The 27419-nt window shown below is 52.1% G+C and overlaps 5 protein-coding genes and 1 non-coding gene across 6 annotated transcripts; 4 read left to right on the top strand and 2 right to left on the bottom strand.

Moving 5' to 3' along the window:
- The first annotated feature begins 1905 nt into the window (after positions 1–1905).
- Positions 1906–2599, top strand: LOC128267912 (cuticle protein AMP1A-like). The gene is made up of 2 exons (XM_053004864.1): positions 1906–1920; positions 2174–2599. Exons 1-2 carry the CDS (start codon positions 1906–1908, stop codon positions 2597–2599), a joined length of 441 nt encoding a protein of 146 aa, XP_052860824.1.
- A 169-nt stretch (positions 2600–2768) lies between these two features.
- On the bottom strand, positions 2769–2840 carry Trnap-cgg (transfer RNA proline (anticodon CGG)). The gene has a single exon. It is a non-coding gene; the product is annotated as a tRNA-Pro (tRNA).
- A 350-nt stretch (positions 2841–3190) lies between these two features.
- On the bottom strand, positions 3191–3625 carry LOC128278109 (cuticle protein CP14.6-like). The gene has a single exon (XM_053016771.1). The coding sequence runs from the start codon at positions 3623–3625 to the stop codon at positions 3191–3193; it is 435 nt and encodes a 144-aa protein (XP_052872731.1).
- Positions 3626–5946: 2321 nt separating this feature from the next.
- Positions 5947–6381, top strand: LOC128277670 (cuticle protein CP14.6-like). The gene has a single exon (XM_053016165.1). It carries the CDS (start codon positions 5947–5949, stop codon positions 6379–6381), a length of 435 nt encoding a protein of 144 aa, XP_052872125.1.
- Positions 6382–13383: 7002 nt separating this feature from the next.
- On the top strand, positions 13384–14318 carry LOC128267128 (endocuticle structural glycoprotein SgAbd-8-like). Its single transcript, XM_053003916.1, has 2 exons — positions 13384–13395; positions 13953–14318. Exons 1-2 carry the CDS (start codon positions 13384–13386, stop codon positions 14316–14318), a joined length of 378 nt encoding a protein of 125 aa, XP_052859876.1.
- Positions 14319–21003: 6685 nt separating this feature from the next.
- LOC128268130 (cuticle protein CP14.6-like) lies at positions 21004–22038 on the top strand. Its single transcript, XM_053005151.1, has 2 exons — positions 21004–21122; positions 21321–22038. Exons 1-2 carry the CDS (start codon positions 21111–21113, stop codon positions 21714–21716), a joined length of 408 nt encoding a protein of 135 aa, XP_052861111.1. The 5' UTR covers positions 21004–21110; the 3' UTR covers positions 21717–22038.
- The last annotated feature ends 5381 nt before the right edge of the window (positions 22039–27419 follow it).

Raw genomic sequence — 27419 nt, 5'->3', positions numbered from 1 at the left:
GTTGTCCTCGTCGCCTACTAAACTACAAATTAAATTCAAAGGGCCGGTTACAGTGTCCCGGATGTCGGAGATCTAGAAATCAGTATCAGACTAGAAGTGAAGGTGTAAGCCTGATGAAGTCCAACACAGCCGAAGGACCCCAGACCGAAACCCGGGAGTCCATTAGAAGGGGAGGCCCGACATTAGCATAAATAACATCTGCAACAACCAATGTGTGTCCCCCCGAGGGAGCCACGCGTGGGTGACTAAATGCTGCAAATGAGTCCAGGCTTTCGGGGAGGGGGGGGCGGGATAGCCATTCCTGTAATGTTCCTGTTCCGACCCTTTTCGCGGTGATACTTTCCAGAAGTGCAGTGGAAGCCCCCGCCGGGCTGACGATGAGGTGAAAGTAGAGATAAATCAATGCCTTGCTGCTGCCGTTGCCTGTTGCTCTAAATTGCACTTGATCCCTGGCCGGCCGGCCGGTGTTGAACGAATTCTAGTTACCTCTTAAACATTTCGGATACGTTATTCGATACGTGTGAGTATGCTGTTGGCTCGGTAAATGGTCATTACTGGAAGTGGATGCAGCCGCTGTTACTTTTTTCGTGTTCGACCGAACAACCTCCGGTTCAGCCTGGGAAAGTGACCCCTAAAAGCCTCGTGACATAGTTTTCCGGCGGAAGGTTGGCGAATCGTCGGTCTGTAGAGGCTCTCCACTATCGATGGTGAGGCAAGCAGACGGTGCAGACTGCATTATCAGCTACCAGAAATCGGGTGAAATTTATCATCGCAGTCCTATCGGGCTCATCCATCGTAACACAAACCGTGGCGCGCATCGTGTACCGCGCTGGGTGGTGGGTGGTGGGTGATGAGGCTGCGCATGAAATATGAAACGTCATGTTTATTTATCTGAATAATTTATAATCATCTCCCTTTCGCCCGGGCCCTGAACCTGGAGCTGTTCTATTTTCAGGTGCATGACAATGTGATTCGCCTGACCTGATTGGGTCATGTTCATCTGCTAATGGAGCCCGGATCCTTTACCATTCCCCGACCGACTCTTTGGAGGTCACCGGTCAAGCCGGAAGTTTTTTTTCTTAAAGGTCACCCTAGAAGCGTACCATGTTTCAAAGACCTCTCCCCATGGCCCACGAGATAATCCTTCGTAGTTTATGTATGCCATACGTTCCACCAACATTTGGCAATCGATGTCCATCCGAGGCCTGCTTGGAGCGATTTCCTAGGATGGCTTCGCGCGACGACACCGCCGTGTCAGGGTCAACAGGTGGCAATTTGGCTATGGGATGATCCACTATGGCTGTGAAATGTTGGGCAAAAAAGTGTGAGCCACAAACCGCTTTAAAGCGGGCGGTAGGCTTTCGCCAGCTGCAATAAACAAGGATCGCGAGGTTCGCCACAATCGGGTGATCCACCTTAGCATCGATCGATCGAAACCGGCGCCCACGATTGATGGCCGTGCGTGCAGCCTGGCGATGAAATGTGTCTCTCTTTTGGGGTGACCAAATTATGCGGCAAAATGGAGAAACAAGAAACCGGCTAGGCGACTCTAGGCGTTCTGTGACATTCCGCTCCGATCTGGTCTAGTATGACAGTTTTTTCGGCACTCGGCCGGCCATCCAGTGTCTCGTCTTCATCGATCGAAGCGATAGCAGGCCGCGAAGGCTTAGTGAATCGCGCATTATAATGCGGGTGCGTATTTCGCAAGCTGTTGTTTAGCTTAGTCCTTTTTTGTGCGTTTTGTCGATGAGCCTCGGCGCGGGTTGATTATATAAAACGTGTCGCGCCGGAACGTTACGGTATCAGTTGGCGGCAGGACTTTCTCATCAGCAGAGCACAGCACCGCAGCAGAGCTTCTCGAGCACCTTCCCGTTCAGTCCTCAGTCTCAATCCGAAGCGGCCGAAATGTTCCGACAGTTGGTGAGTACTCCTCCAGCGTTCCGGCGAGGATTCAGCTTGTGGCCCGCTCTACAAACCATCCGTCCCGTGGGTGACTGATTTTGTGATGAAGTAATTCGCATTTTTTCTCGCGCTCGAACCTTTTGCTAAAGAAAATGCGACTAACTTCTTCGCAAAACCTTCCTCGCAAGCAACACTTCAACCCGATGGCCACTGTTTAGGTTTAGCAAATTAAGCGAGTAACGCAGCCCGTGTTTATTGCCCCCTTTTGCAGTTCGCTGTAGCGCTTGTGGTTGCGATCGTGGCGGCAGATCCCCGATCGCCTCGTGGCGGAGGCGGCGGAGGTGGCGATGATGCTACGGCCGAAACGTTGGGCGAAAATTTCGTGATTAATCCGGACGGTTCGTATACGTACAACTACGAGACGAGCAACGGGATCAGTGCGTCGCAGGGCAGCAGCGATGGCACGAACGTGAACGGCAAGTTTGCCTATACCTCGCCAGAGGGCGAGCGGATCGAGATCGAGTACGTGGCGGACGAGAATGGCTACCAACCGCGGGGGGCCCACCTGCCGACGGAGCCACCGGCGCCCGATCACGTGATCAAAATGCTGGAGGATCTGCTGGCCAGCCCGTCGGACGGTACCGATATCCAGTCGCTCGAGGAAACCCTGAACCGGCTGCGCGCGACGCAGGGTTAAGGAGGCGGCCGGCCAGACTCGATCAGAAACTAGTTAAAATAGGTGTACAATGCTTGAACAAATAAAACCTCGCCCTATTGCGTGGCATGTGATCTAACATGGAGCGGAGCGCATCAATCGATCATCAGAAAAGGCAAGAAAAAAGGGATCTACACCATCGTTGGGCGGCGGGCTCGTCCGGGAATTGAACCCGGGACCTCTCGCACCCGAAGCGAGAATCATACCCCTAGACCAACGAGCCACACGAAACAATAGAGGGCAGCCAGCGTCCAAAGGTGGCCCGGCTGGACACGGAGCGAGATTCGAAAGCGATCGCGATCGCGCCCGAAAAAGAGTCTCCCCTCCACCGAAGGCGGATCGCTCGGTGGCCCGGTGTGAAGCAATCGTAAATTGGTTGAATTGCGGAAGGCAGTTGAAGAAGATTAATTGATAGTGATTCAGCACGAGCTCTAATCAATGTTTGTAACAGCGTAACAGTGGTAACAAAATTCTAATTGTCTACTTATTCACTACAAAACAACAGCCGATGAAGAGGATGACGATAATTTCGTGGGATGGATTCGCATGGTGATAGAATACTGCTTCTATTGCTTAGTGTTGGCGCAGTCGGGCGATCGTGGCATCGAGAGCCTCGAGGCTGAAGTCCTTCTGGTCCTTGGGCGGGTTAGCGCGGATCTGCTCCAGAGTCTGGAACACATGCTCCGGAGTAGGTGGCGGTGTCGGGAGGTGATCACCCTGTGGCCGGAAGCCACCCTCGTCGGCGACGTACGTCACACGGTACAGCACACCATCGGGTCCGGTGTACGAAAACGCTCCGTTGGCACTGTGGCCTCCGAGGCCCTCCTCGTGGGCAGCGATTCCGTTGCTCGTCTCGTAGTTCCAGTGGTAGTGGCCATCGTCCTGCAGGACATTCTCGTACTTGAGGATCGTGGCTTGAGCCTCTGGGTTCTGCTGATGATGATGATCAAGAGGGCCTGCGGCCACAGCCACAACGAGGCCTACGATGGCGATCACGAGACGGGACATGTTTTTTAATTTGTAACTCGAATGCGCCGGCCCGGTCACTAATGAATTGACGATGACGGATGATTGAGTGCAACTGATGCTGACAACTGGTCCAGTTCTCTAATTTATACCCTAAGTTGTACTGTCCGTTTGCTAGGACACACGTGTGGGCCTCCATCCTATGCCATCTCTCGATCTGCGTAACGCCCAAAGGAAACACGTGTCAGGGCCAAGGTCAAGAGCAATGGTTTTGGGCGGCAACGATCCTACAGCCTGCCGTCGATCGAGTCGATTGTGTAAACTTTGAATATCGCCTGACCTAGCGCACGTGCCGCTCGTTGCTAGGTGTTGAACTAGTTCGGGACCAGCTCGACCCCGGGTCAGACTTTCAATTCCTCCGATTGATCGGACGTTTGGCCACCAGTTTATGGTGGCAAATCCACGTCAAACACCGTTACGACTGATCGAGAGAGAATTATGTGAGCCAAATGGTGAGCTCATTTCTTTCCATGGCTCGTGTCTAATGAATCCTGACCGTTTGTTTTACGCCTGACCGACCGACCGACCGACCGAAGAAGGTGGTGGACCGGCAAATTAATGAACAGATACCGTGGCCGGTTGTTAATGCTGGCCGGAGAAAAATTTAAGGAATGCTACTTTGTTGCACGCGGTCGACGCGCTTCGCCTTGCGCACGACGGGACGTTGTTAGACATGGCGTCAATCTTCCGAGAAAGGAATAATCGTTTTATCACCATTAGAGCGACAGCTCCGGTGATATTGAGGCGATTTAAGTTATTAAGAGGTTTATGTTGTTTGTAGCCATGGACAAGGTGATTCCAGCGGTAAATGTGTCCCGACCCGGTCGTCAATTAGCAAACAAAAGAAACAATAAAGAGGTGAAATACTTTCCGAGATTGATTCAAATTGTGTGAATCCGTTATTTTAGGCAACCCACACGAGGCAGCTTTGCAGGATGATAATCGAAAAGGTAACGATGCCTTGAGCCAAATTCGAATGTGGGACTTCAGCATAATAGGAGTCGATTAAGTCGATTGTCGGCACCTCTCAACGACCATTGTTTTGATTACCCCATTTTAGAGTCCTTCAGCTGACCCCTCGAATGTGCGCGGACTTTTAAAAGTAAAGTGTCGGCAAATATATCACCAACCGTTTGACCGGCCGCCAACCCCACTAAACCAAGTGCCCGTACCTGTAGTGGCCACTGCTGGCCAATCTAATCACACCTTCAACTGCACCGTAGCCTCAAGCTAATCGCCAAAACAATCACTGCCCGAAAGTGTAACAATTTCGTCATCACCCATCGCCCTGCCAAATCTAACCTTTCGAGGTTAGCAGCATGCGGGTCATATGGTTTTGGTCAAAGCAAGCTGACTATCCTGTCTTGGACGTATGCAAAATGCCCATTCCTCGGCACGGAATTGGCACCGACCTGTGAACATGGCTGTCTAGCCCAAAAGGACCCCCACAAGAGGGTGGCTACTTCTGTCTGCGCCGGTGAAGTATAATTAAAATTCGCCAACACCTGACATTGACCCCGTTCCGCTTAACTTACTTGGCGACAGGTTTCCCGGACAGGGCAACAGCATTCGACATGCCCTGGGCTCTTTCGGGGGTTCGTCGCTTGCTCCAGCGGTCAAGTTTTTCTATTACCACGCTCAAACCCAGACAAGGCCGAAAAAGAGGAAGAACAAAGGAAAACGATTCAATGGACGTTAGGTGTCACTGTGCTGGATGTGACCCGTATTGTAGCGATTTTCGGTCGATCGCGAGAGGGAATGTTCGGGTTAGGGATCGGCCTGTCGATCGGTTACCGATCAGTCATAATCTTTTTATTGGCCACCAATCTAATGTCCTTCCCTAGCCGCAGCGACAGGGCAGCGATATGACGTAAGCGAAAATATTAAACCAATCTAGTGAGCCAATGCGGACGGTGTGTATCGGAATTGGCGTTGCTAGGTTACGACGGTGTCGACGACGGTTGCTGTTCGTGTGTCGGTGGGGACTCCCTCCTTGCGCGAAAGGAGCCCGAAGTCGAGCAAGTGTCGGCGAATGTGGGGATCAGGCCGTACGCTGATTAAAACTGACCTCGTCAATCCTTTGGTGGGTTGATCCTAAAACGCAAGTCCCACCTGATGCAATAGTAACCGACTGTTGGCCGACGTGAAGTAGCCGACTTTGGGAAGTAGCCGGTTGCTGGCTGTCAGTTGACCAATGGCGGAGTATATAAAGTGAAACGCCCATCGTAAAAAGCCATCATTCAGCAAGTGTCCACAGGTTCATTACGATCACTAGACGGTCTGTCAAATATATTGAAACGAAAATGTATCGTGCGCTGATTGCTACCATCGTCCTGATTGCTGCCGTGGCCGCCGGCCCCCTGGATCACCTGCACCAGCAGCACCCGGACGCTCATGCCTCGATCCTCAAGTACGAGAATGTCCTGCAGGACGATGGCCACTACCATTGGAACTACGAGACGAGCAACGGAATCGCTGCCCACGAGGAGGGCCTTGGTGGCCACACTGCCAACGGAGCGTTTTCGTACACCGGACCCGATGGTGTGCTGTACCGTGTGACGTATGTCGCTGACGAGGGCGGCTTCCGGCCGCAGGGCGATCACCTACCGACGCCGCCACCTACTCCGGAGCACGTGTTCCAGACTCTGGAGCAGATCCGCGCTAACCCGCCCAAGGACCAGAAGGACTTCAGCCTCGAGGCTCTCGATGCCACGATCGCCCGGCTGCGCCAACACTAAGCAATGGAAGCAGTATTCTGTCATCATGCGAATCCATCCCACGAAATCATCGTCATCCTCTTAATCGGCTGTTGTTTTGTAGTGAATAAGTAGACAATTTGAATGTTGTTATGTTTGAAGCAACCTTTCCTTTGCGTTATAAATAAACCTCACACCTTTGAAACATGGCTCATGCCGTCTTGCAGTTGCAATTTAACAGCGAGAGCATTCTGCTTCACCGCACATGGCCGCAATTAATCGAAACCACATTAATCGCCGGAAACCGTTATTCGTTTGACCGCTGATTCACTGATTTATCGGTCATCCGCCGATTCGTGGCCGATTATTTCGCTTTCTTTCGCATTAACTCCACAAAAATTCTTCCCGTTCCGCCGGCAAGGTTTAAAACAAAAAGGCCACGACCGACAAACAGCAGGCGCAAAGCCAGAAATCCGCTACTGGCGTCGATCGGTAACTGCTGCAGTGACATAACTCATTCCGTGACCCATTTCTTAGACGTTGGTTTCATTTCTGTGGCACCCCCGGCGAGATAATGGATTACTTCAATTAAGAGGAACTCGTACACACACGCACGCATGTGGCACCCGGGGTACGCGGCAATTCATTTTCGTTGTCATCGTCGCCCCACTTCGCACAAAGTTATTTTCTCGCGATGCACCGTCGTCCGAAAGAATGTCTTTCGCCGTAGCCCAAAAATTCCTTCCTTGCCAGGGCCAGTGCAGCGATCTGTCGTGAGGAAAAGGCCATTTCTTTGTCGCTTTGACTTCCGCGACCTGCGCGTAGCTTGTTAGTGCGCGCACCACGCAGCGAGAGGACCTCGTGCTGTTCCGGTTCTGGAACCGATCTGTGGGCTGCAGCTGGAACCGAGCAAGAATGCGAAATCAACGCAATATGTTTGAGCTAATTAAGGCAGGAGTGTTGTTAGAGTACTTTGTCGCTTATCACGATTAACCTATTTTTGTTGCTGAAAATTGTTTCAACTAATTGTTAGTGCGGGAGCTAATTGAAGATGACATGCTTATGGTTACATCTTTTATCTATTGTTTGATAAAATTTTAAAGGAATCAAAATCCTTACGTTGAATATATTATACAAAATATACAAAAGAATTGAATAATTGTTTGTTAAAATAGAAAATTTGAACGACTCGTAGATACGGGCGCCTAAATGTATGCAATTATCTGGCAGCCGATCATAAGGTGTAGATCCCAGCTAAATGGTTGGTCCGAACCTCTAATTAATTGATGAATTAATGAATTGAATTAATTAAAATAATGAGCGAAATCACAATAGGTGTCATTAGGAATATAAGTGGAATGTTAGTTTTAAATAATACTACATTTTAAATAGTTTTGAGATTATATTATACAGTATTTTCAATTGAATTCTAGGCGTTTGTTGGGCTAGCAACAAGCCAAACTTGCATCTAGTAGTCTACCCTCCAAAACGGGCCCTAACGAACAGAACAAACAGTCTAAAACAAATATTCTTCGCTAAATATTTGAAGAAATAATCGACCATTTTAAGAAGTGGCCCAAAAAGGACGTGTCAAACTTTGATTCCTGACGATCGGAATCGAATCTAACTTTCTTCAGAATTCGGGCCGCCATCTGTCCTATTCATCACTAGTATCAATATTGGGACAGTCGTAAATCTGGCTCGTCATCGTCCCTAAGCTACGAACGGTACGAACAAGAACCAGTTCTCTCTAAACCGCCCGCTGCGATGGTGGTGTAAAAAGGAATGCATTTTTAACGCGCTACTATATTTTGCACGGCTTCGTTCCTTTAACTGCCGTGCGGCCTTTCGAACGCGTGAAGAAGAAAAAACCGTACGGTCAATAAAACTGATTTATGCGAATCAGATCATCGGCGTCTGCTGGACGGCGTGGATTTGTTTATCGATCGAGCAAACACATCCCAGCCGCAGAGCGCATATCATAAACGTGGTGACAGAGGCAGAGAGCTGTGCGTCGCTCGTGATCGATCGGTGTGCTCAAAAACCCAATCCTCAATGCCAATTCTGCACCTAACTCGATCACGGAACTGCCGGTAGCTTGTGCCACAGATCATAATTGGGCAGACCAGGTTGGGTCTACTATGGTGCATCTGAGCGGCAAGGTCACCCCGATGCTCGTGCGACAAGTTAATTGGATCATAAAGATATTCTTTTTATATTGCGCGTGCTCAGTGACGGCCAAACGAGGCTCGAAAACGACTGTTGTTTGCCTGTTTATCTAACCGGTATCCGGTATTTTGAGCGATATTTGGCTGAGCGCTTATCGATCGATCAGTCATTTTCTCGGGGCTGGGCCAAGTACTGGCCAGTCAATCATCTTCATCTTCCTCCTTAGTTTTGGGATTTGATGGCGTTGTCTTAATCGTTTGCCTAAGCTTTTCCTGTTGATCGACAAACAGTGGGCACCAATTTTATACTCTCGCGATTTCGTGATCCCAAAGAACCGGATGTGTTCGATAAGTTCAAGGTTCGATTGTCGAGGATGATCGAACACGCGTTCGGAGTCTCACCTCGTTTTTGGAAATGTGCAAATTGTTATGTGATTGCCGACGAAGGATCAACCCTTGCATCCGTTCCGCTGCCCAACGGACGTCTCAAGATCGCCGTCAGATCTTCTTTTTGGGGTGCATACTTTGCATAATATTTTAGGCTCTCCGACATCCCAAATACTAATCAGATGCAATTAGTGCCGCTTTGGTTTCAACACGACATGACACGCCGATGGGTCGCAAGATAAGGGACAGAAGCGTGAGGAATTATCGAGGGTCGTTGCGAAGATCACTCTTTTTTGGTGTAAGCCCCAAAAAATCGAGAGCAATAAATTCGTTACATTATTGAGAACATTTCTGCTGCCAACCATCACACGGCCATTTTGGTTGCGTTTGCGCCAGGCCCTGAGGACCTGAAAGATCCTTCTTCTTGTCCCCGTAATCAACGGAAAGGCCACACACTCGCCTGTCGTTCAAAATTATGAGTTTGCCCGCCACAAATCAAACCGCCCGAAATGGGGAGGGTCGAAGATGGTTGGACGATTAATGGTTGAAATGTGGGAGCGTGAAAATAAATCCCACCCAAAACGGGGCCATTTTGTATCATCCCGACCCCAAAGGAAACACACTTCACCAATAAAATAATGAGTCCATAAAGTCGATGTTTTAATGACGAGCCACTAATCGGCGGCACATTTATTTAAATGTACTGCGCCCGGCCGGATCGGATTTCGGGGCTCCTACCGGTGACCGCGAGGGGTCCTGAGAGACCGATTCCTCGAATGGCTCGGTCAATCGGAGCACCATAAATCAGGTGTCGTCACCGCGCACAGGGATCGCTTCATCGCAACCGATCTACGGTTGTGTTTTAGGAGCTTCTATCGTGCAACCCGTGAAACTGGGCACCTTTGAGCGGTTCAAATGGAACACGACCTATGGTCGGTTCCGTGATTTACGGCCGCGTTTAATCGGTTGGCGGCTAACGAGGAATCGTTTGCGGTGGTCAGGACATAAAATCCCGACACAAGAGGGTACTTGGAAAGCTTTATTCTTAAGTTTTGATTGCAATTAGCGATTTGAGAATATTTTGCTTCATTTCAGTCGACTTTCACCAGAAATCGCCTCAAGGCCGGAGATCGAACTCCTAAACGAAAGTGAAAACTAATACGACTCTGCAGAGGAAACGAACGTGCGGCCATCCCGTCCGATGGATCGCTTCGATGGCGGAACATAGAAACCTGTGAAGTGGGCCTGCGGTTTTACGAGCAACGGAATCGGAAGGTCGACTCCATTCGTGGAAACTAGTGACCAACTAAAGGCCACCACCGGTTCGCAGCGCACCGTTGCAGATGGCCAGCAGCATTAAATGATGTGACTTCAACATTTAGCGCTTTTTGGTAAAATGTGGCGATAAAATTGTGCGGGAAACATATCGGAACCAATAAAATTCCCCTGAGACGGCAACAAGAGGGGGGAAACAATAGATTAACACCAAGGCTCTTAATCGCGGCCCCCCAGCCAAATCCAAACAACGGATCTTTATGATCGGATCGTATCGGTGTTTCGTGTCACACCTAATTCGATTAGGTTGTCGCCATCAACAAATATGAACACGCCAAATCGATCGCTCGTGAACACGATCGCGTGCCAGCTCGACGCTGAAGGGTTCCATAACCGTTTGAAAGATGGGCCCTAGTTAACGAGGATTAGCGTAGATCACTGGTGTGTGGACACTCAACACACTCGATCGATAAACACGCCTCCGATGCGTCGCCTTATTGCGTTGCAAACTCAGGCACGACCGAACCGAACCGTTTGGTGACCGCCAGGGACTTTTTGATCGTAAAAATTCGGCATAAAATAAGCGCAGCATAATCCAACCGCGAGTTGAGCTGTAAATCATATTTTGTCGGCGGATAATTTGAATCGCGCTCCAGGCCTGGCCACTTCGGTTGGCTTCGATTAAATTCATCCATCTGTGGAGCTGTGGAGCAATATCACCATCATCTGCCATATCATCTGCCGTCCTTGAGATCACGGCGCGATCCTTGGCGCGCGTTTTTTATGAGGTCACCATTGTGAGGCGGGCGCGATCGTGGGTGCCCGACGGTGGTGAAGATGAAAAATGGCGTCCACCTAACCGGGTAGCACACCCCAAAAGCGTATCCTTTATTGTCCGGCCGCCGGCGGTGTCGTCATCATCGCGCGGTTCGCCCAATAGAACCTGCCACCGATCGGAGGGACGATCAATTTGGGTTAATGAGCAGGATTCGGACCGGCCGGCTGGCCGGCTGAGTGTTTTTTGCGACTCTCCGTAGCCGGTGCTATTTATTATCCGATAGCTTCGGGTTCATCAGCCCTAGGCGCGCAAGAAATGGCACTCGCACTCGGCCCACCGGCCCGAACTGCTCGATATCAACCGCCCGGAGCCAAAGTTCAAGGCTAATTGCTGGCTAGCCTTTTCACGGTTGTTTTTATCACGAAAATTCGAACTTGTTGCCCATACTTTTATAGCCCAAGCTTGTAAAAGCTCGCGGTAAAGGCGCGAAAATTTAAATAAAGCGCCGACGAGCAACCAAAAACGGAGCCAACTCCGGAGCTCCGGTTCCGCAATCGATAGCAACGAGCATCAGGGGCAATGAAAGAATGCCAATTACGGAACAATAAATAATGGTGACAATTTCGTTTTGGTCAAAAATCGAAAGAAACAATTAAGCTGCTTGCGTAGCGCGGTGCATGATTGTGATTTATGTCGTCTTTTTACCGCGCGCCGTTCCATTCGCTCGAACCACCGATTCCGATCGTCCGGGTGTAATAATTGGAAGAAATAGCACAAATTAAGCTTCGTCGTCGTTAGTGTCTTCGGTCGCGTTTAAATTAGCGTCGTCTTAAAGTATAATGAAGGTGTTGAGAAAATGTAAAGCAAATTAACAGCACATAAACCAAATTATGAACCAATGCGGCGCTGGTGGGTGAAAATTTACGGTGCGAACTTGGGGCTGGCCCGCACGGAACGCCCTATTGTTTGTGTTATCATTCCGTTTTTCGTTGCGCTTAAAATGTGGCGACTTTGTGTGCGAAGCGTGCGCGATGATTTATGGCCCAGTTCCTAGACGGGAAGGATACATTAGCGGCCATTCGTATGACATGACAGTAAACATGTAAATTTGATTTACGGAAAATGTAAAACCCCGAGGTTTGTTCTGGGCATTCTAACAGAAGCGCGGCAGAGGGTCGCGACCCGGCCAGTCACGATTTTGTCACGATCAGATTTACGGCCCTTTTGCCGATACTTCCCCAAATGATCCTCCAAATTGCACTTTAATTAAATCATCAGGAAACGATCACCCAACGGCGCTCATTGTTAGCCGCTGGCCGTTCACCGGTTTGGGTGACCTTTTTCGGTTCAGAACTCTGCCCAATGTCGATCGGAGTGTAGCCGGGCGAAGCGATAAAAGAAAATTTACGATGAGAATTCGCGGCATTAAAGCGGCCCACAGTGTTCCTTCAATGGGCGTCCTTCAACATAAGTGAACCGAATCGCGATCGCGCCCGATCGCGCGTTGGAAAGCTTTTCCTGCGGAGTGCGGTGGCGAGTGGCGATTCAAGCTCTAATGTGACAGATCGCTCATCCTTTTTCGGGGGCGCTTCGTGTGGGACTACTAATTGTGGTCCACCCGTGTTGGGTGTAATGGATTATCTGCGCACCTACGCTACGATCGGTCGGTGAGTCTAGTCTAGTTGTTGCGTCATCCGATGGCCAGTTGGCCCGCCCCATGGGGCGAGTCCCTTCAGAATCGACTACGCCTCATCGAAATATGCAAAGTCGTCCGCTGGTCCGAAATATCAAACGTAACTGGAGCTGATCGTACCACGATCGTTCGCTTCTTCAAACATGCCGCTGCTGCTGGGGAAGGCGGTGATCATCACCACACCATACTCCGGTTGACGATCGTAAACAGTTTCAAGGGTGGGAAATTGGAACCGGGACCGGATGGCTCGGAACCTCGGATGAACCCGGCACCGCTAAACGCTAACGTTCATTCATCAGTCCCCAAAATCAGAGGCGACTTTCTTGCACACCGGCCAGCTCCTCTTCCGTGAGTTGGGCAGGATGAACCACCGCCGCCACCGGCCACCGATTGTTTTCTGTGAAGAGTTCTCTCTCTGTTTCAAACCCTGCCTGTGCTGGAGGGAGATGAGTTGTGTGCGAACTGTTTGATTGCTGGAGACGATCTTTCAAAAAAAAGGCGAGTGGGATACGATCGTTGTTGAATTTTTTGGAGTAGGTTTTTGGATCGGATCGGAACGCTTCTACTCCCAGGGGCCGATATAAAAAGATGCCTAACGCATCGTTCAGTCAGTCAGTCAGTCAACCAACAAGTCGCTTGCAGCTCCAGAACGGCACCAAACCGTTGAAGTGAAACGAATCTTTTTGGGGACAGTTTTGAAGCCGCGTTTTAGAAGCCCACCAGCAAACTGTGATTTGTTAAAAATGTTCAAAGTGGTGAGTTTGTGTTATTCAAGCAAAGCGTCTACTGTTAAATGTGATTGAGGACTCATGTTCAAAAGTGAACAGAAGTTTGATTCGAACGGAGAGACTAATATGGATTATTTGTTAACTTCAGAGAAACCCAAGGAATAGTTCTACAGAAAAAGTGGATTTAATTAGTGACCGGTTCTTTGTGTTGCAATGCCCAAAAGTGTATGAAAAGACTCCTCAAACTCTACAATTAATTTCCTTCCCAACGATGGTGCTTTAATAGGCAAACATATTGGAACATAAAACTGCTCGCTGCTGATCGTCCTTGAGTGTCCATTAGGCTTGTTAAGCCCTCGTAGTTGGTTGCAAAACAATTAGCTTAGCCGACACCCTAGGCTAGATGTAATTGAACGTCATGAAGTGACAATCTTCCAAGTACATCTCGCCGGGGATCGGACATCGGCTGTGATCATCGCAAACGTCGCCCTTTTGACACCTTGAATTACGCCGTGTAACGGCTCGGCCGCCGGTTGCTATTCAAATTAGCATTTAACGAGCACCTCTCGTTGACTTCTTCGCAGGTGATCGCTTTAATTGCTCTGGCCGCAGCAGTGGCGGTGGCCGCCCCAGCAGCGGACGATGCGTCGGCCAACATTTTGACGTACGAATCGAAGCAGGAGCCGGACGGAGCGTACTCCTACAAGTACGCCACCAGCAACGGCATCCAGGCGGAGGAAAGCGGTATCGGGGGTCAGTCGGTTCAGGGGTCGGCCTCGTGGGTCGGTGACGACGGGGTACCGATCGTGCTGACGTACACCGCGGACGAGAACGGATTCCACCCGCAGGGACTGCACCTGCCGACGCCACCGCCCATCCCGGACTACATCCTGCGGGCCCTACGGTACATCGAGGCCAAACAGGCCAGCCAGAATGGTGGTGGGAAGTGAGTCGAGTGCCGGCGACGGCGGCGGCGGCGGCGGCGGCGGCGTCGGGGTTCTGGAGCGCAATACAGACACAACAACAGCCCACAAACAGTGCATAGCTTTTCACCCAAAGTGTATTAGCCACCGATCAGAGCTCTCTTACGAACGCACGCATCATACTATCGCATTACTCTGGCCATTAGTGTGTTAATCTACGATACTCTAATTGATAAATATACCATTTTGTGTAAACACGTCGGTAGCAAATATCCTTGTGTCCTTGTGGATCGAAAACCGGTCCGTCCCAAGCACCTCGTAAAGGTTAGCCACACCGGTGGCCACTTATTAAGTTCTACAGTTTATTCGAATACGGTATCGTTTAAAACGTCCGAATATGCCACCGATCGACAATCTAAGTTATGGTTACGGGACGATCGCACCCTATCGACAGTGATCGTGGCGATTGGGTCGTGAAATTTGATCCCAAATCGTCGCGGTCGATTCGCTTCCACGCGCACAGGGCAACGGAGGCTGTTTCTCGGCGGGATGCCACGGAATGTCGATGACATTCGGCACAGCCACCGTTGCGAGGCCAGACTGTCTGTCGACGGTCGGTTGAGTGATCCGGCTCGATCCGTCAGCTCATTTTGCGGTCCATTTTGATGGATCGATGCAGTTTAAATTGGGATGCTTAACAATTCGTTGATAAATTCAATTAGTACACCGTATCGGATAGATAATATAGATTTTTGCGTTGAACAATGAGCAAATGGAAAACTTTAAGCCTTAAACGTTGAACTGCGACTTTTAAAAGGGATGTAGCAAACATCTCATATGTATTCGACGAAAGACCGCATGAGAACCGAGCGATCGTTCGTACTGGAAATGGGTCGATTTGACCTTTTGCCAAATTCTTTTGGAAACTGGAATCACGTAGAGTGATCGAGATGTTCGCCATCACACCGGAAACGATCAAACGGTTGATATTAGCAAAAAACAAACGCTTGCTAAAGTGGGTTAGCCCATCACAGATCATCGTGAGGTGGCCTAAAAAAGGTTAAACTTTAATGAGCGGCGATTAAAATGCGTTAGAGCTGCAATTTGTCAACGTTCATTTAAGGGGCACATATTAAGATATCATGTTCGTTTACTGCCACAAAAGAGGAGGTACTGATTGCGACGCTGAAAAAATTTCCGTTTTACTGATTGGGTGTAAAATATTCAGTAGCAACGATCGATTCCTTGGGTACACGTTTTTTGAGCCACGCGGCCGAAACGAAACTCAACGAAAGCTTTCTGGTCGAAAAGCTTGCTTAGTTTCAAAATAATTGATCTTCAATCGTTTGCCAAATGTTGAATGGTTTTCGGTTCGGTTTTAAAGTTGAACTCCACTCGAGAAAGCCCAAACAAATATGTTACTAACAATGAGAAAGATTAAGGATCATTCTGATAGCATTCCTTTTCTAATTGCATTTTAACATCTCCTTTTCCCAGTGTGCTTATTAGCGTAAACGCAGTGGAAATCACAGTAATTTATTGAGCCAGCGTGAAACAAAACAAATTTCAAAATTTTAAACCTATCTAATTGGGGCTCACCAAAGCTCCCCAATTTTAGAAGGGTTTCGTCCGCTAGCTAATGTTCGGCGGAATGCATAACCGACGGGCGTTTAAATCCATTCCACATTTTAACAAGTTAGAAGCACAAAACTATGAAATAAATTTAAAGGCCATCGTGTTTTGTTTTGTTTGATGGCAAACGTTAACGAAGATAAGGTTAATTAAGTTGTTTTTTTTTTCATCTAAAGTGTATTGGAGTGTATTGACCACGGTTTCGAGTTCGTTGGGCTTAATAATTCGCGTTGGCTCTGATCCGTCGCTCTGATGGCGACACTGGCGCAGGGCGGACCGGACACCGGATTGCGAAAAGTGCCGTACTGTGTGTGTGGTGAGTCCGTGAACCTTCGTTCGGCGGGGCGCACCGAGAAAGGAATGCAAGGAAATCGGCACCTCGCCGAGCCAGAGGGAAGACCAGAACTAAACGGCAGGCCCGTGGTCCGTGCGGTCTTCGGTGTGCGTTGTTGAAGTTGAACCAGGTCATCGTGACGTGATGGTGAATCTTCACTCTCTGGGATTAAACTACCGGCTGGGAGGAGGGCGCGGCAGCGTAACATGCCGTGATGAAACGCGGTAACGTACGCGCTCACTCGGCTGGTTCGGCCAAGAATCGTGAATGAATTGCTTTCGATTTCGCCCGAAACGATTTCGGCGGTGCGCTCCGCTAGAATGGTACCCCGGAGAGCTGTCGGCGTTCGATCGAAATGAAGAGCTGACCACCGTTTTCACCGGTGAAGTAGGTCACACCCCTAACCCCTGACTGAATGACCCCTTGTTGCAACATACGCCGGCGGGGTGCCTTGAACCGTGGCACCGATCGGTGTGCCGTGCACTTGGCCAAGGAGTTTGGCCGGACTCGGGCCGGAGATGGTCGTGAAATGAGCGCCAGAAAAGGAACGCAAAGAAGCAATCGATCCCATCGTCACCGGCGGAGATTCCGTGAACGAACTACGCTATGCTAATGAGCGGCGGACCCATACATTGTTGCGGGCCCTCGGTGCGCATCGTTTGATTTGACTATTTATCGCGCACACGCAAGGCGACGATGGTAATTTGTAATGCGGTCCGACCCCCACGGCTGCTGGGGGCTTGGGTGTTCGAATTGGATAATTTTGTGGACCACTGCCGGAGGGTGCCGCCGGAGGGCAAAGGACGTGTGTCGCGAGCGCAGCGAAATCATTAATCAGTAATCAGTAGGATCGAGTCCAGCGGTTGAGGTGAGCTTCTATTTTCGCTCTCTCAACTCCATTGGAAATCGTTTAACGGGGTCCTCAATTAGAAACTGAGACGGTGTCCTTCACCACTAAAGATGGCAATTTTGGCACTCTTCCGGGCGATGGAATCGATTTTCTTTTTCGGAAGCGATCGATTCGTGGGCAGACGTGCGGAAATCGTTTGCGCTTCCGATGTTCGAAAACGATTACGGTCGATGAAGGGGGGTGGGGGGGCTCCGTTTTCGGCTCATTTGCATCGCTCATTACGCGGGACATGAGTCTACTTTCGGTCCGGAGCCGGCCGGTTGAGCAAACGGCAATCTTACGCACCACTAGCTGCACCAACCCCGACGGCGCAGCTGAAAAGCGGTAGCCGAAAGGTCAAACAGCATGATTTATGTCCACACGCACACGGGTTAGAGGAGGTCGGTCGGTGCATGTTGGGGCCGCCCCGTCGTTGCGCTTTTTGGGGTCCGTTGGGGTTTTTTTGACGCAACACGCATCATTTCATAACGAGACATTTCACTGTCTCTCACTCACGACGCCCACGGGGTACAGGGATCAGCAATTTCCGCTACGACCCTGAAACCCGGACAGCACACGGATTTAGGTTGCCGCGGGACAGCCGGCAAAAAGGTCACTTTTCGTGTGCCATTTTCTCCCCGAAAATGTGCAGCTCTCTCCCTGTCTCTGTGTGCCGCACTTGACTCAACGCTGTTCCGGGGCGCGCTATTTAAATGTCAATTTTCGATTCAAGGCCACCGGACGGGCCAAGTCTTGACTCGCCACTGACGTCAACCCCAAAACGGTCAGAAGTCACCCATGAACCGATCGATGCATGTGGATGCGCCGAACCGAACCGAAATGTCAAGCAAGGCATCTGTGGCGGCCTCTTGAACCCATCCCGGGCCGGGTGGAATAGTACTGCAAGGTCGGCGCACTTGAACGTGCTAATTGCGGGCCCCAATCTATCGGGCGAGCGCTTGGAAATCTGCAAAGAGCCACCGCCCAACACGCCCAGCTCCAGGCCGGACCGACATTCTTCACGTCTCGAAATGTCATAACGCTCCACCGGAGCCCCAGCACCAATAGCTTCTGCTGCTGCAGTGATGACCTTTTCGTGCCAAAAATGACTTCCAAAAAATCCATCAATTATCTGGCCTCATCTCTCTCTCTCTCTCGCTACGCACCTGCGGGTCCCGGGGGCTCCGGCGCAGGATGATGTCAAGCTGATTTAATTTAATTTTGGCATTCGGTGATTAAAATTTCGTCCATAATGGGCAAATGGGTGTTCGCGATGATTACGATCGTCATCGAACGATCGTGATCCGCTTTCAACGGCACTCAGCAGCGACCTGATAACTTAATCGCTTTTCGATAATAATGCTTCGCTCTTCTTCGCGGCGGCGGCGGCCGGCGGCAACGCAGATGATTGACAGTAATTACGGGCGGACACAGAGTGAGCTACTTTTCGTCACCCGACCCGGTGCTGGCGATGGAGCATCCCGCTCTCGAAACCGGTGGCCGTGGCCAAAAAAAGGCCGGTGCGAGCGGGGGGCCGGGTGCGCCCGTCAGATCAGTGTTGAAAAAGGGTTCGTCGCTTGGGCTTTTCGTTCGTTCGCTTCGCTCGCCCAAGTCTTTTGATGGGCTTATTTTGAAATCGGCCGTTGGCGCACCGCACCAGGGGACGGGTATAGAAATTAAAGTTTTATTTATGCACCGTGTCCCACACTCGTGTTTCTCACACCGTTGCTTCACCCGTTGCGTGCGAATTAGCATTCTCGGGCCGAAAGCGGCCACTCGTCACCCCCGGGGAGAGAGTCCTTCTCCCGAGGTTGCCCGAAATGCACTCTGTGCGCACCAACAATTAGCGTGACGATCCGAGGCATAACCGTCCACCAACATCGATCGATCGATCGCCATCATCGCCACGGCCGCTGCTTCCTCAAACAGCTGACGTGCGCCCGAACGGACCGCCGTTACGCAACACTTCCAATCCAACCAAATATTTGTCCAACACGCGGCCAGCGTCGGAGGAAGCGAACAATGGTCGAGCACGTAGCTCGGCCACCGCATGATGAAATATTAAAATTTATTCCGAAAAATTATGATAACCACTAATGTTGGTGCTGCTGGGACGGCTGAATCCCTCAGTCAGCCGTCAGGATGGGTGACGGTGATTTTCTGACACCGCCGTCGGTGTTGGGCGGTCATTTTCGGTGATGTTCGGTGGCATTTATGACGACCTTCAACACGCGTGCGATGGCATTTCGGCATCCACATTTGCTGACCTCTGCCGGCCGAAGAAAAAGGGAGCGAAATGTCTGCCCTGACACATTAGCTGGTTGCGACAAGCTGGTTGCGCCAAGAACACCAGGAACAACAGCAAACTGCGGGCCGAGATCATCGGCTAGGTCAACGGGCAACGCAACCCTAAGACGATCGTTGCCCCCCTCCGCAGGTTGCTAGCCTTGGAAGGGTTTAGACGGTTTTTGATTTCGGTGGTTGCCGGCCGGGCGGGCGGCCGGATTAGATTACCGCCGTAGTCCCTGACGTCGGGTGGCGACGAGGGCAAGCAACCGATACGGGCCTGCAACGGCCGTAAACCACAGGCCGCCTTGGGTTGGAAATAGGTAACGCGAAGATAAACACCGATCGACCGGTTCCACCGATGATCACCGACGATAATGCCGGGTGCCGGAGCCGGGGCTGCTGATGATGCTGTTATTTTAAGGCTGTTTTCGCGCGACGCTTCGGGCGTTTGGGATTAAAAATAAATTGATTTTATCTTCCCCCGGGTGTCCCCGAATGATGGATCTTAAGAAGTTTTAATTTATTACGCACGCGTGATTAATCGATGGGCCGGAATTTTGGCGCGCATTCGTTTAGGCGCACATCCTCGAACCAATTGACCAGCTCGCCGTCAGCAGGTCGGTCGAAGCGGGGAACGAATTAACCCCCTGCTGTTAAATCCACCTGACTGACATTGATCTTGAATTTCGACGATCGCTCTCGGCTCCATCACCGGCCCATCGGCTCCATCATCGGCCACCGGTCGGTTTGTGAAAGTAAAAGGGCATCGCGCGCGAGGCTGCCTCCGAGGAAGCCTCCGAAGCCGTGAACCAAACATCCTCATTAAGCCCCATCATCATCATCAGCAGCCGCAGCAGCACTTTTGGGTTCGATCAATACATGGAAACGGTGTTTCTCGCTTTGCGGCCACATTACTTGTGGCCGACACTTGTCACTAGGTCACACGGCGGTGGCTTCTTTTCGCTCACTCGCTCGCTGAGGACCCCTCTCGGACATTCGCACGCGTCACGGAGTGGGGAACGGTCTCCCACAGGCAAGAAAATGGGTGGAAAATTTCGGTGGCTTGAAGTGGGGCGCCATCACATTTTGATGATCATCGTGGCCTTCGCGGGGGGGAGGGCATGGAAACAAGACCGTGCGTGCAGTTTGGTGATCTTCACACATGATCATTTACGTGCCGATTTTTCCCCGCAAATGCCACCGGCACGCCGCGCGGCCGGAGAAGGTGACTCTCCGGTCGGTCGTGGGGAGTGCGTGGAGTCTCTAATTTTACCGACGACAACCACAACCACCACGACGATGCCGCATGATGATCCTCTCGGGTTGTGGAAATGGTTCGCGCGAGGTGGGAACGGTGATCATCCGAGCGAGCGAGACGCACGATCGACTAGGGACGGATCCAAGGTGGCTGTGGTTGAGTGAGAGGCGCCGAGTGAAAGAGACGCGGTCGAAAGGTTGCGGTGAAGATGCCACCAAACGCGGCGGAGATGATGCTCTCGCCGGGCGCCCTTCTCTCGCGGGTCGCGGTGCTCAGTCAAGATCGCGGTGCGCGAGATCGAGCCTCACGCGCTATAAAAGCGTTCCGACGGACGATAATTGATATCAGTTCTCGAATTAGCCTTTATCAGAGCACACCTCAGCCGACGTCGCTTAGCAACCAACGCCAACCGCAACAATGTTCAAACTGGTGAGTGTCCTGTGTGCCAGTGTGCCTGCGGAAAGGAGTACCGAGTAGAAGAAGTGAACCAAACATGGACATTCTGCCGGAGAGAGCCCGCGCAGGCCTCCCGTTGCGTGACAGAGTGTGTGACAGATGTGTGACGCATTGTGTAGAGTGTGAAGTTCTAGTTCGTAACGTTCTATGCGTTCTCTGCCCGCTTTCCAGTTCGTAGTCGCCGCCCTGGTTGCTGTGGCCGCCGCCCAGAACCCGCAGGACGCGCAGGCCCAGGTGCTGGTGTCGGACTCGGCCGTCAACCCGGACGGTTCGTACAGCTACCGATACGAGACGAGCAACGGACTCAATGCGCAGGAGAGCGGCGTCGGTGGCCAGTCGGCGCAGGGTAGCTACTCGTACACCGGCGAAGACGGTGTCCAGTACCAGGTGACGTACGTGGCCGACGAGAACGGCTTCCAGCCGCAGGGTGCCCACCTGCCCGTCGATGGACCCGCTCCGGAGCACGTCCTGAAGACGCTCCAGCAGATCCGTGCCAACCCGCCGCGTGACGACCCGAACTTCAGCCTCGACGCCCTGGATGCGGCCATCGCGCGGCTGAGCGGCTAGAAATAGGTCGCCAGAAGTAGCCAGTCAGTTGCCAAGGTCTTCCAAGGTGTGTTCCAGCCACTGGAACTCAAGTCACTACCGAGCGGACTCGGGTCCCCCTCAACTAGAGAATGGAGAAGAACTACCTGACACATACTCCAGCCCGACGTTTAGGACGTTAACTCTCCTCAAATTTCCTCTCCTAACGCCTCCTACATTTCCCCACTCTGTCTATTTCTATCGAAAGCCATAAAGTCCCCTTTCTTTCTGTCCTCCACCGCCGCACAGCACGAAACGTCTGTAAATAGTCCGTTGCTAGTTTGTAAATAAAACAATCGACTTAAAAAAAACACCTTAAGCCCCGTCAACTCTTGTGCTGTGGTCCGGGATGACGCACTCCGAAATGCGGGCCAATCCGTCTCAAGGATGCGCCACTAATTGGTGTCTTTAGCCACATCGAACACCGTCTGTAGCTGGGGGGATAGATTGATTTGATCGATCATTCAGTCGTCTTCACGCTCAAGGACCTCCAGACGCTTGCTGGGACGGTCGTAAAACGTACGGCCGTTCGACGCGGCGCGTGTCTCGCTAAATGCTAAACGATCGATTAAGAGTCCGGCGGCTAGACGACCAAAAATAGCCATCCAAAAACAGCTCCCCTTCGAGGCCAACGGGCGGGGGGTCACAGATATTAATAGACTTTGCGTTCGGGGTTTTTGTTTGCCCCCCTCGCGTGAACCATAAATCGCGCGTCGGGTGCCGTTTAGCACTATCATCATGCTCTTCTTGACGAGCGCGCTTCCGAGAGGACCCCGCGAGCGGATGTAATCAAGGTCAAGGTTTCACAACACATCTCAACACGTCGCCACCTGACGTAACTGACGCAGCGGCGCATTTCCTCACACGCTGCGGATCGCTACGTGAACGTCGGGACACGAACACCACACAAAACATGACAGATGATCTCCCCGATCCCACTTTCACTTTCCAGCCGCCAGAGACAGACCGGCTCTCGTTCGGTCGGCCCGGTTACATAATCCTTCGCGACCCGGGCGGTGTGGGTCGACGTGCGCGATACCGATGATCTGCTTAAACTTTGAACTCGCCCGGACTCGTCTCGGATTTGTCGGCCATCGGCTGTTACGGTGGATAAACCACGCGGGTATTGCCCAAGTATTGCCCAACCCGAAAAAGGAGGAACGCGGCCTTTATCACGTGTGGACCCCTCTCTATCACCTGACACTTCACATCGACGCACGATTCGCTGCATTTGGGGTGGCTCGGACCAAGGAGGTTCCCCGTTTTTGGGGACCCTCAGCACATGATTGATAGTTCAGAAGTGCTTCAGAAGAGCCTTCGGTACTGACTCACGAGTTGCCGAATCGCATCGATTCGGCGATAAAAATAGAAACCTTTTAGCTGCCCTTGAGGCCACAAGGCACAAGGTTCTTCGAGGTTGGTTGGATCCTCTGCGCACTGTGTGTGTGTCGCCGTTGCTAATAATAAGCTGATCGCTTCAGATTGGGAAGCTGATCGGCAGTGTGCAGTAACACTCCGGTGCATACTCCGGACCATTGTGGCTAATGATTACTATTCGCTGCTCCATCCGACAACTCCGGCCCGGGCTGACCCCAAACAAGGTGTGGGCGCGTTAAGAATTGCGCTCTAAAAACCCGGCCACGGATTGCAGCGCTTACGGATTGCGGCCGCATCGCAAACCGCAGTGGCCGATGAATAAAGTATCGCACAAAACGAGACGGTCATCTGGGGCGATGAAGCTGCGACGCTGTAAAAGGCACACGGAATGATTAATAATAAAATATCACATATCTTCATTCCGATCTGGCACCGGAGGGGATCCGATCTGTTGAGTGATGTAACTGGCGCGGGCACTGGGTGTTGGTCATGGACCGAACCGATGCAACGGAATGGGCACCGAAAACAGATTTCGATTTTAGGGCTTCTTTTCGTGGGTCAACTCGGTGTTTTTCGAGGGTTTTAACGCGAAGCAGATCGCGCGGATCCTCAACAGTACAGCGCTGTCCCGGTGCCCGGAAATTGGCCGCCGCCATTTTTACGGTTGACTCATCAATCGTCGGTGTTGCGGTTTACCCGGCGTCGACACACGGGCCGCCGGTGGTTCTTTAGAGCTGTCGCCACCGTGCACATAACACCCGGCCCAGGGCAGCGCCTACTGCTTTCCGGCAGCTGCTCCTGGCTGGCTGGCTGGCTTCGCTCATAATTCCGAGCGTGTCCATTCGAGCGAAGTCGGGCGCTGAAGCGATCAACGCCCCAAGATTAGCTCACCTTTTCTTGACGGGCCGCCCCGGCCACAAACTGGAGTGGCTCCCGCTTAAACCCAAAACGGAGGATCATCCAGCTGGAAAGCGGCGGCTTGTATCAGTCAATCAAACCGACGACTGGGCGGATGGGCCGGGTACCGGGAGGCAGGGCTCTAGACGGCCCTGTCAAGCCGTCGTGCCATTTGCATATCCCGCGCACTGTGAGCTAATACATGCAAGTGACGGATTGTGCCGCATTGTGCCGCCAGAGAGCAAAGGGCTTCTAGGAACTGGCGCAGAGACAGTTTTGTGCATCTCGGGGTCTGGCCCAACGGCAAAGTGAACGGCTGGGCGGGTCATGTGTGGCTCAACTTCCTTGTACGGTCTCGATCTCGGGCCGGCCCCTCGAGTCTTCGGGAACCTACTAAATGGGATGCGCCCATAAACAAATGGCCGTGTTCTTTGCGATGTTTTACATTTTCTCATAAATCCGAGGTGTACCGGTAACCCCCTGATTTGGACCACCAACAGGGTTCGGTGGGGGACAAATGGAATCAATTAAAAGCTTATGCCAGCCGATTTATTGCCACCCCCCAGGGGCTCATTAAGGGGCCGCCCCCCAGTGGGAGTCCGATGTCAGATGTCAGGGCGAAGCTCCAGGTGGCACTTCTAAAATCAAGTCCTCGGTGAGTCGGCGAGGGCAAAGAACGGCCCCACCGGGGGTCGGGGGGGGGGGGGGGGGGGGGGGGGGGGCGGACCCAAGGACGAGCGACGATTGAAGTATTGGCCGTACCGTTTTTATTGATCGTTTTTGATCGCGCGCGCACATCTTCGCACAGCGAGCGAGCGTAAGAAAGACGGTCATCGTCGAATTGAAACCGGTTTCGGAGCGAAGGTGGAAAATACCGCCCCCCCCCCCACCAGAGGGGCGGCCTCGGTAATCGGATAGGCGTCACGGGGGCCGGGGCGTTGTTCACCCCGGCCCGAAAACCCGTCAACCTTTGACCGGTGTGCGCGGTACGAGATTAGACATGATCTCCCGGTCAGCCGTGCCGTGATTCTAGACGAATTTGATCGTCCGGACCCGTACCCGGAGCTTGACCGGTCCGGTGCTCGGTGTCGATGCAAATTATCGATGCATCAGGCGCAAAGTTTAAAGTTGAAAACGCTGCAATGAACGTTCGTGTTGGGCAACCCGAAAAGCGGCACAGCTGATCGTGTGGCTGCTACCGTTTGGCCGCTGCGAAGATCGATCTATGCGCTGCCGGAGCCCCGAGAGGTCATCGAGCTCCGTTCGCCGCGTAGCTTTAGCCCCGTCGTCCAGCTTATCTACGATGGGTAAAGTGATCGTCTTCGTCTTAAGCTCGCCGAGGGTCCCGAAGAAGACCTACCTGTAAGTCTGCTGCTGGCTAATGCTGGCAAATCATAAAAATCTTGCGGACGATGCTACACGAAACGAATCGGCACGCATGTTTATCTGCCGCATGTCACGTAAATCACGCCGGACGCCGGGGTGGAAAGCCCGACTTCGCAATCGGGATGGCGACACCTTTTGCGGCCATTTGCATCTTCGGCGCCGTTCTTGTTCTCAACCGACTTCAAATGCCGAGCCGATGCCGGGGGTTTCCACGGATTAATGAACCCCATCAACGCCCCATCCCCCCTCCCAGTAAAGGTCACGCAAACGATCGGGTGATGACAAATTCCAGGGCCCACCATTCTTCCTGGTATCATATTTCTCACCGGTGCCGCTGAAATCGATAAATCATGCAAGGCCGATCACGGGCAGCCCGACGCTCTCGGTTTCGGTTGGTCCCCCCGGGGCGCGGTGTCCAAAACACGGCGCCACCTCCGGCGCACGAGATCGTGCCGGACTCCGGATCCGCTTCCTCCGCGCGGCTGACATTTAGCGGAGGGCAACAATCCGATTAGCACCTCCATTACCGCGGCGCGTCCAAACTGTGGCGTTCTGATTAGAAATTACGGGTAAATTACACGCGAAAGACCAACGAGTTCGTTCTTGGTTGGTTCTTGGGCCGACCGCTTCAGAACCTTCGGTCGGTGTGCGGATCTTTCGGAGTGATCTTTTCCCCAGCCAGCAAGCCGTTCAATTATGTGGCTCCTTGGGTCGATCGGCGGGCCCCGATTCCGTTCCGTTACGGTAATTCTCGGCGACTCGGCGCTAAATATCACCGTGAGAGGTGAGAGGTGGCCGTGGGCTTACGCACCCTTAGCCACCGCCGCCGGCGGCGTCGGCGGTGACAGCGCGTCGCTTAGGATGACAGCATAATCATCCGAGACCGAACCCGGCGCGGCGTAACTGAAGATGATCGACGGCGATTGTGGCGCACACAGTCAATAACAAAGATCGGGTGGGAAATTTGAGCTGCACTGGGGGTGCCCCCGGTGTGCCAACCGACTCAACTCGAGTGACATTTCGGAGCAATTGAGGTCGGTCGGTTGCGCTGCCGGTAGCCTGCGGTGTGTGTGTGTGGGTTCTGCGGTTGGGACACCCGTGGTTGGGTGTACCGCAGTGACCTCTCTCCCTCGGGTGACTAATGTGTCGTCCCACCCTACCTGATGATCATATCGCCCATTTCCGGAACATGCACGGCAGGTCCGAGTGATGCACAATAAGGCGCCGCTAAAAAGCATGTCAAGGGTAGGATATTTTTGGAAGAACCGAAGAAGCACCGCTATGCTAGCCGATTCCAATTTTGGCCGATGAATGCGTGTTTTAGGGGACCCCACGGTGATGCTACCTTGGCGATGCTTTTTGAACGAGGAAGCAATTCCCGCAAACGGTCGCCATTGAACTTCGGCCACAGCGAAGTGGCAACGGTTTTCGGGCAAGCCCTTCCGACCGCCGGTCGATCGTGCGCCGATCGTGCACCGATCGCGGGCGACCTTGCCATTTTCAAACATCAGTCCCGTATTCGGAGCGAAGAGTTCTAGCCCCTCGGAGCCGTCGCGGTCCTGGGAATGCTCATGTAAAATTCATAAACCGGACACCGGACCTTAGCAGGTGGCATCGGTGGCACCGGAGATGGAGACCCCTGCCGAGCGAAGGACCGCACAATGTTGCGGCACATCGTGAGTGCGAAATGAAGATACAAAGTTTTCCGCTCGCGGCTCCATCTTCGTCGGGGCAGGTTTGGAGTGGATTTTTATCGTGCCATGCTTCTTACCGCCTCGCTTACGGTCCGCCAGATCATCCAATGACCAACGATCGGTTGCTTTACGAGCGACAGGTACTGATGTGACAGTCGAGTTTGTCGATGAGGCCGATGCCGAGCTTTTAGTGGTTATTTAATGGGACCCCCCCTCGAATGATCGGTGTAAATTTAGTACCGTGAGATATGGGAGGATGTACCGTGTCCTGGTTGCGAGATAGTGGGCACCCTCCGGCAGGGGGTGGTTCGCACTCGGATTAAACAATAAA

The sequence above is a fragment of the Anopheles cruzii genome, chromosome 2, assembly GCF_943734635.1.
Source record: "Anopheles cruzii chromosome 2, idAnoCruzAS_RS32_06, whole genome shotgun sequence".
NCBI classification, from domain to species: domain Eukaryota; kingdom Metazoa; phylum Arthropoda; class Insecta; order Diptera; family Culicidae; genus Anopheles; species Anopheles cruzii.
Note: the sequence above shows the minus strand (reverse complement) of the source record. Positions and strands in the feature narration are given on the sequence as shown.

Excerpts from the sequence above, each read along its gene's own strand:
- LOC128277670 (XM_053016165.1), top strand. The coding sequence starts at position 5,947 with ATGTATCGTGCGCTGATTGCTACCATCGTCCTGATTGCTGCCGTGGCC.
- LOC128278109 (XM_053016771.1), bottom strand. The coding sequence starts at position 3,625 with ATGTCCCGTCTCGTGATCGCCATCGTAGGCCTCGTTGTGGCTGTGGCC.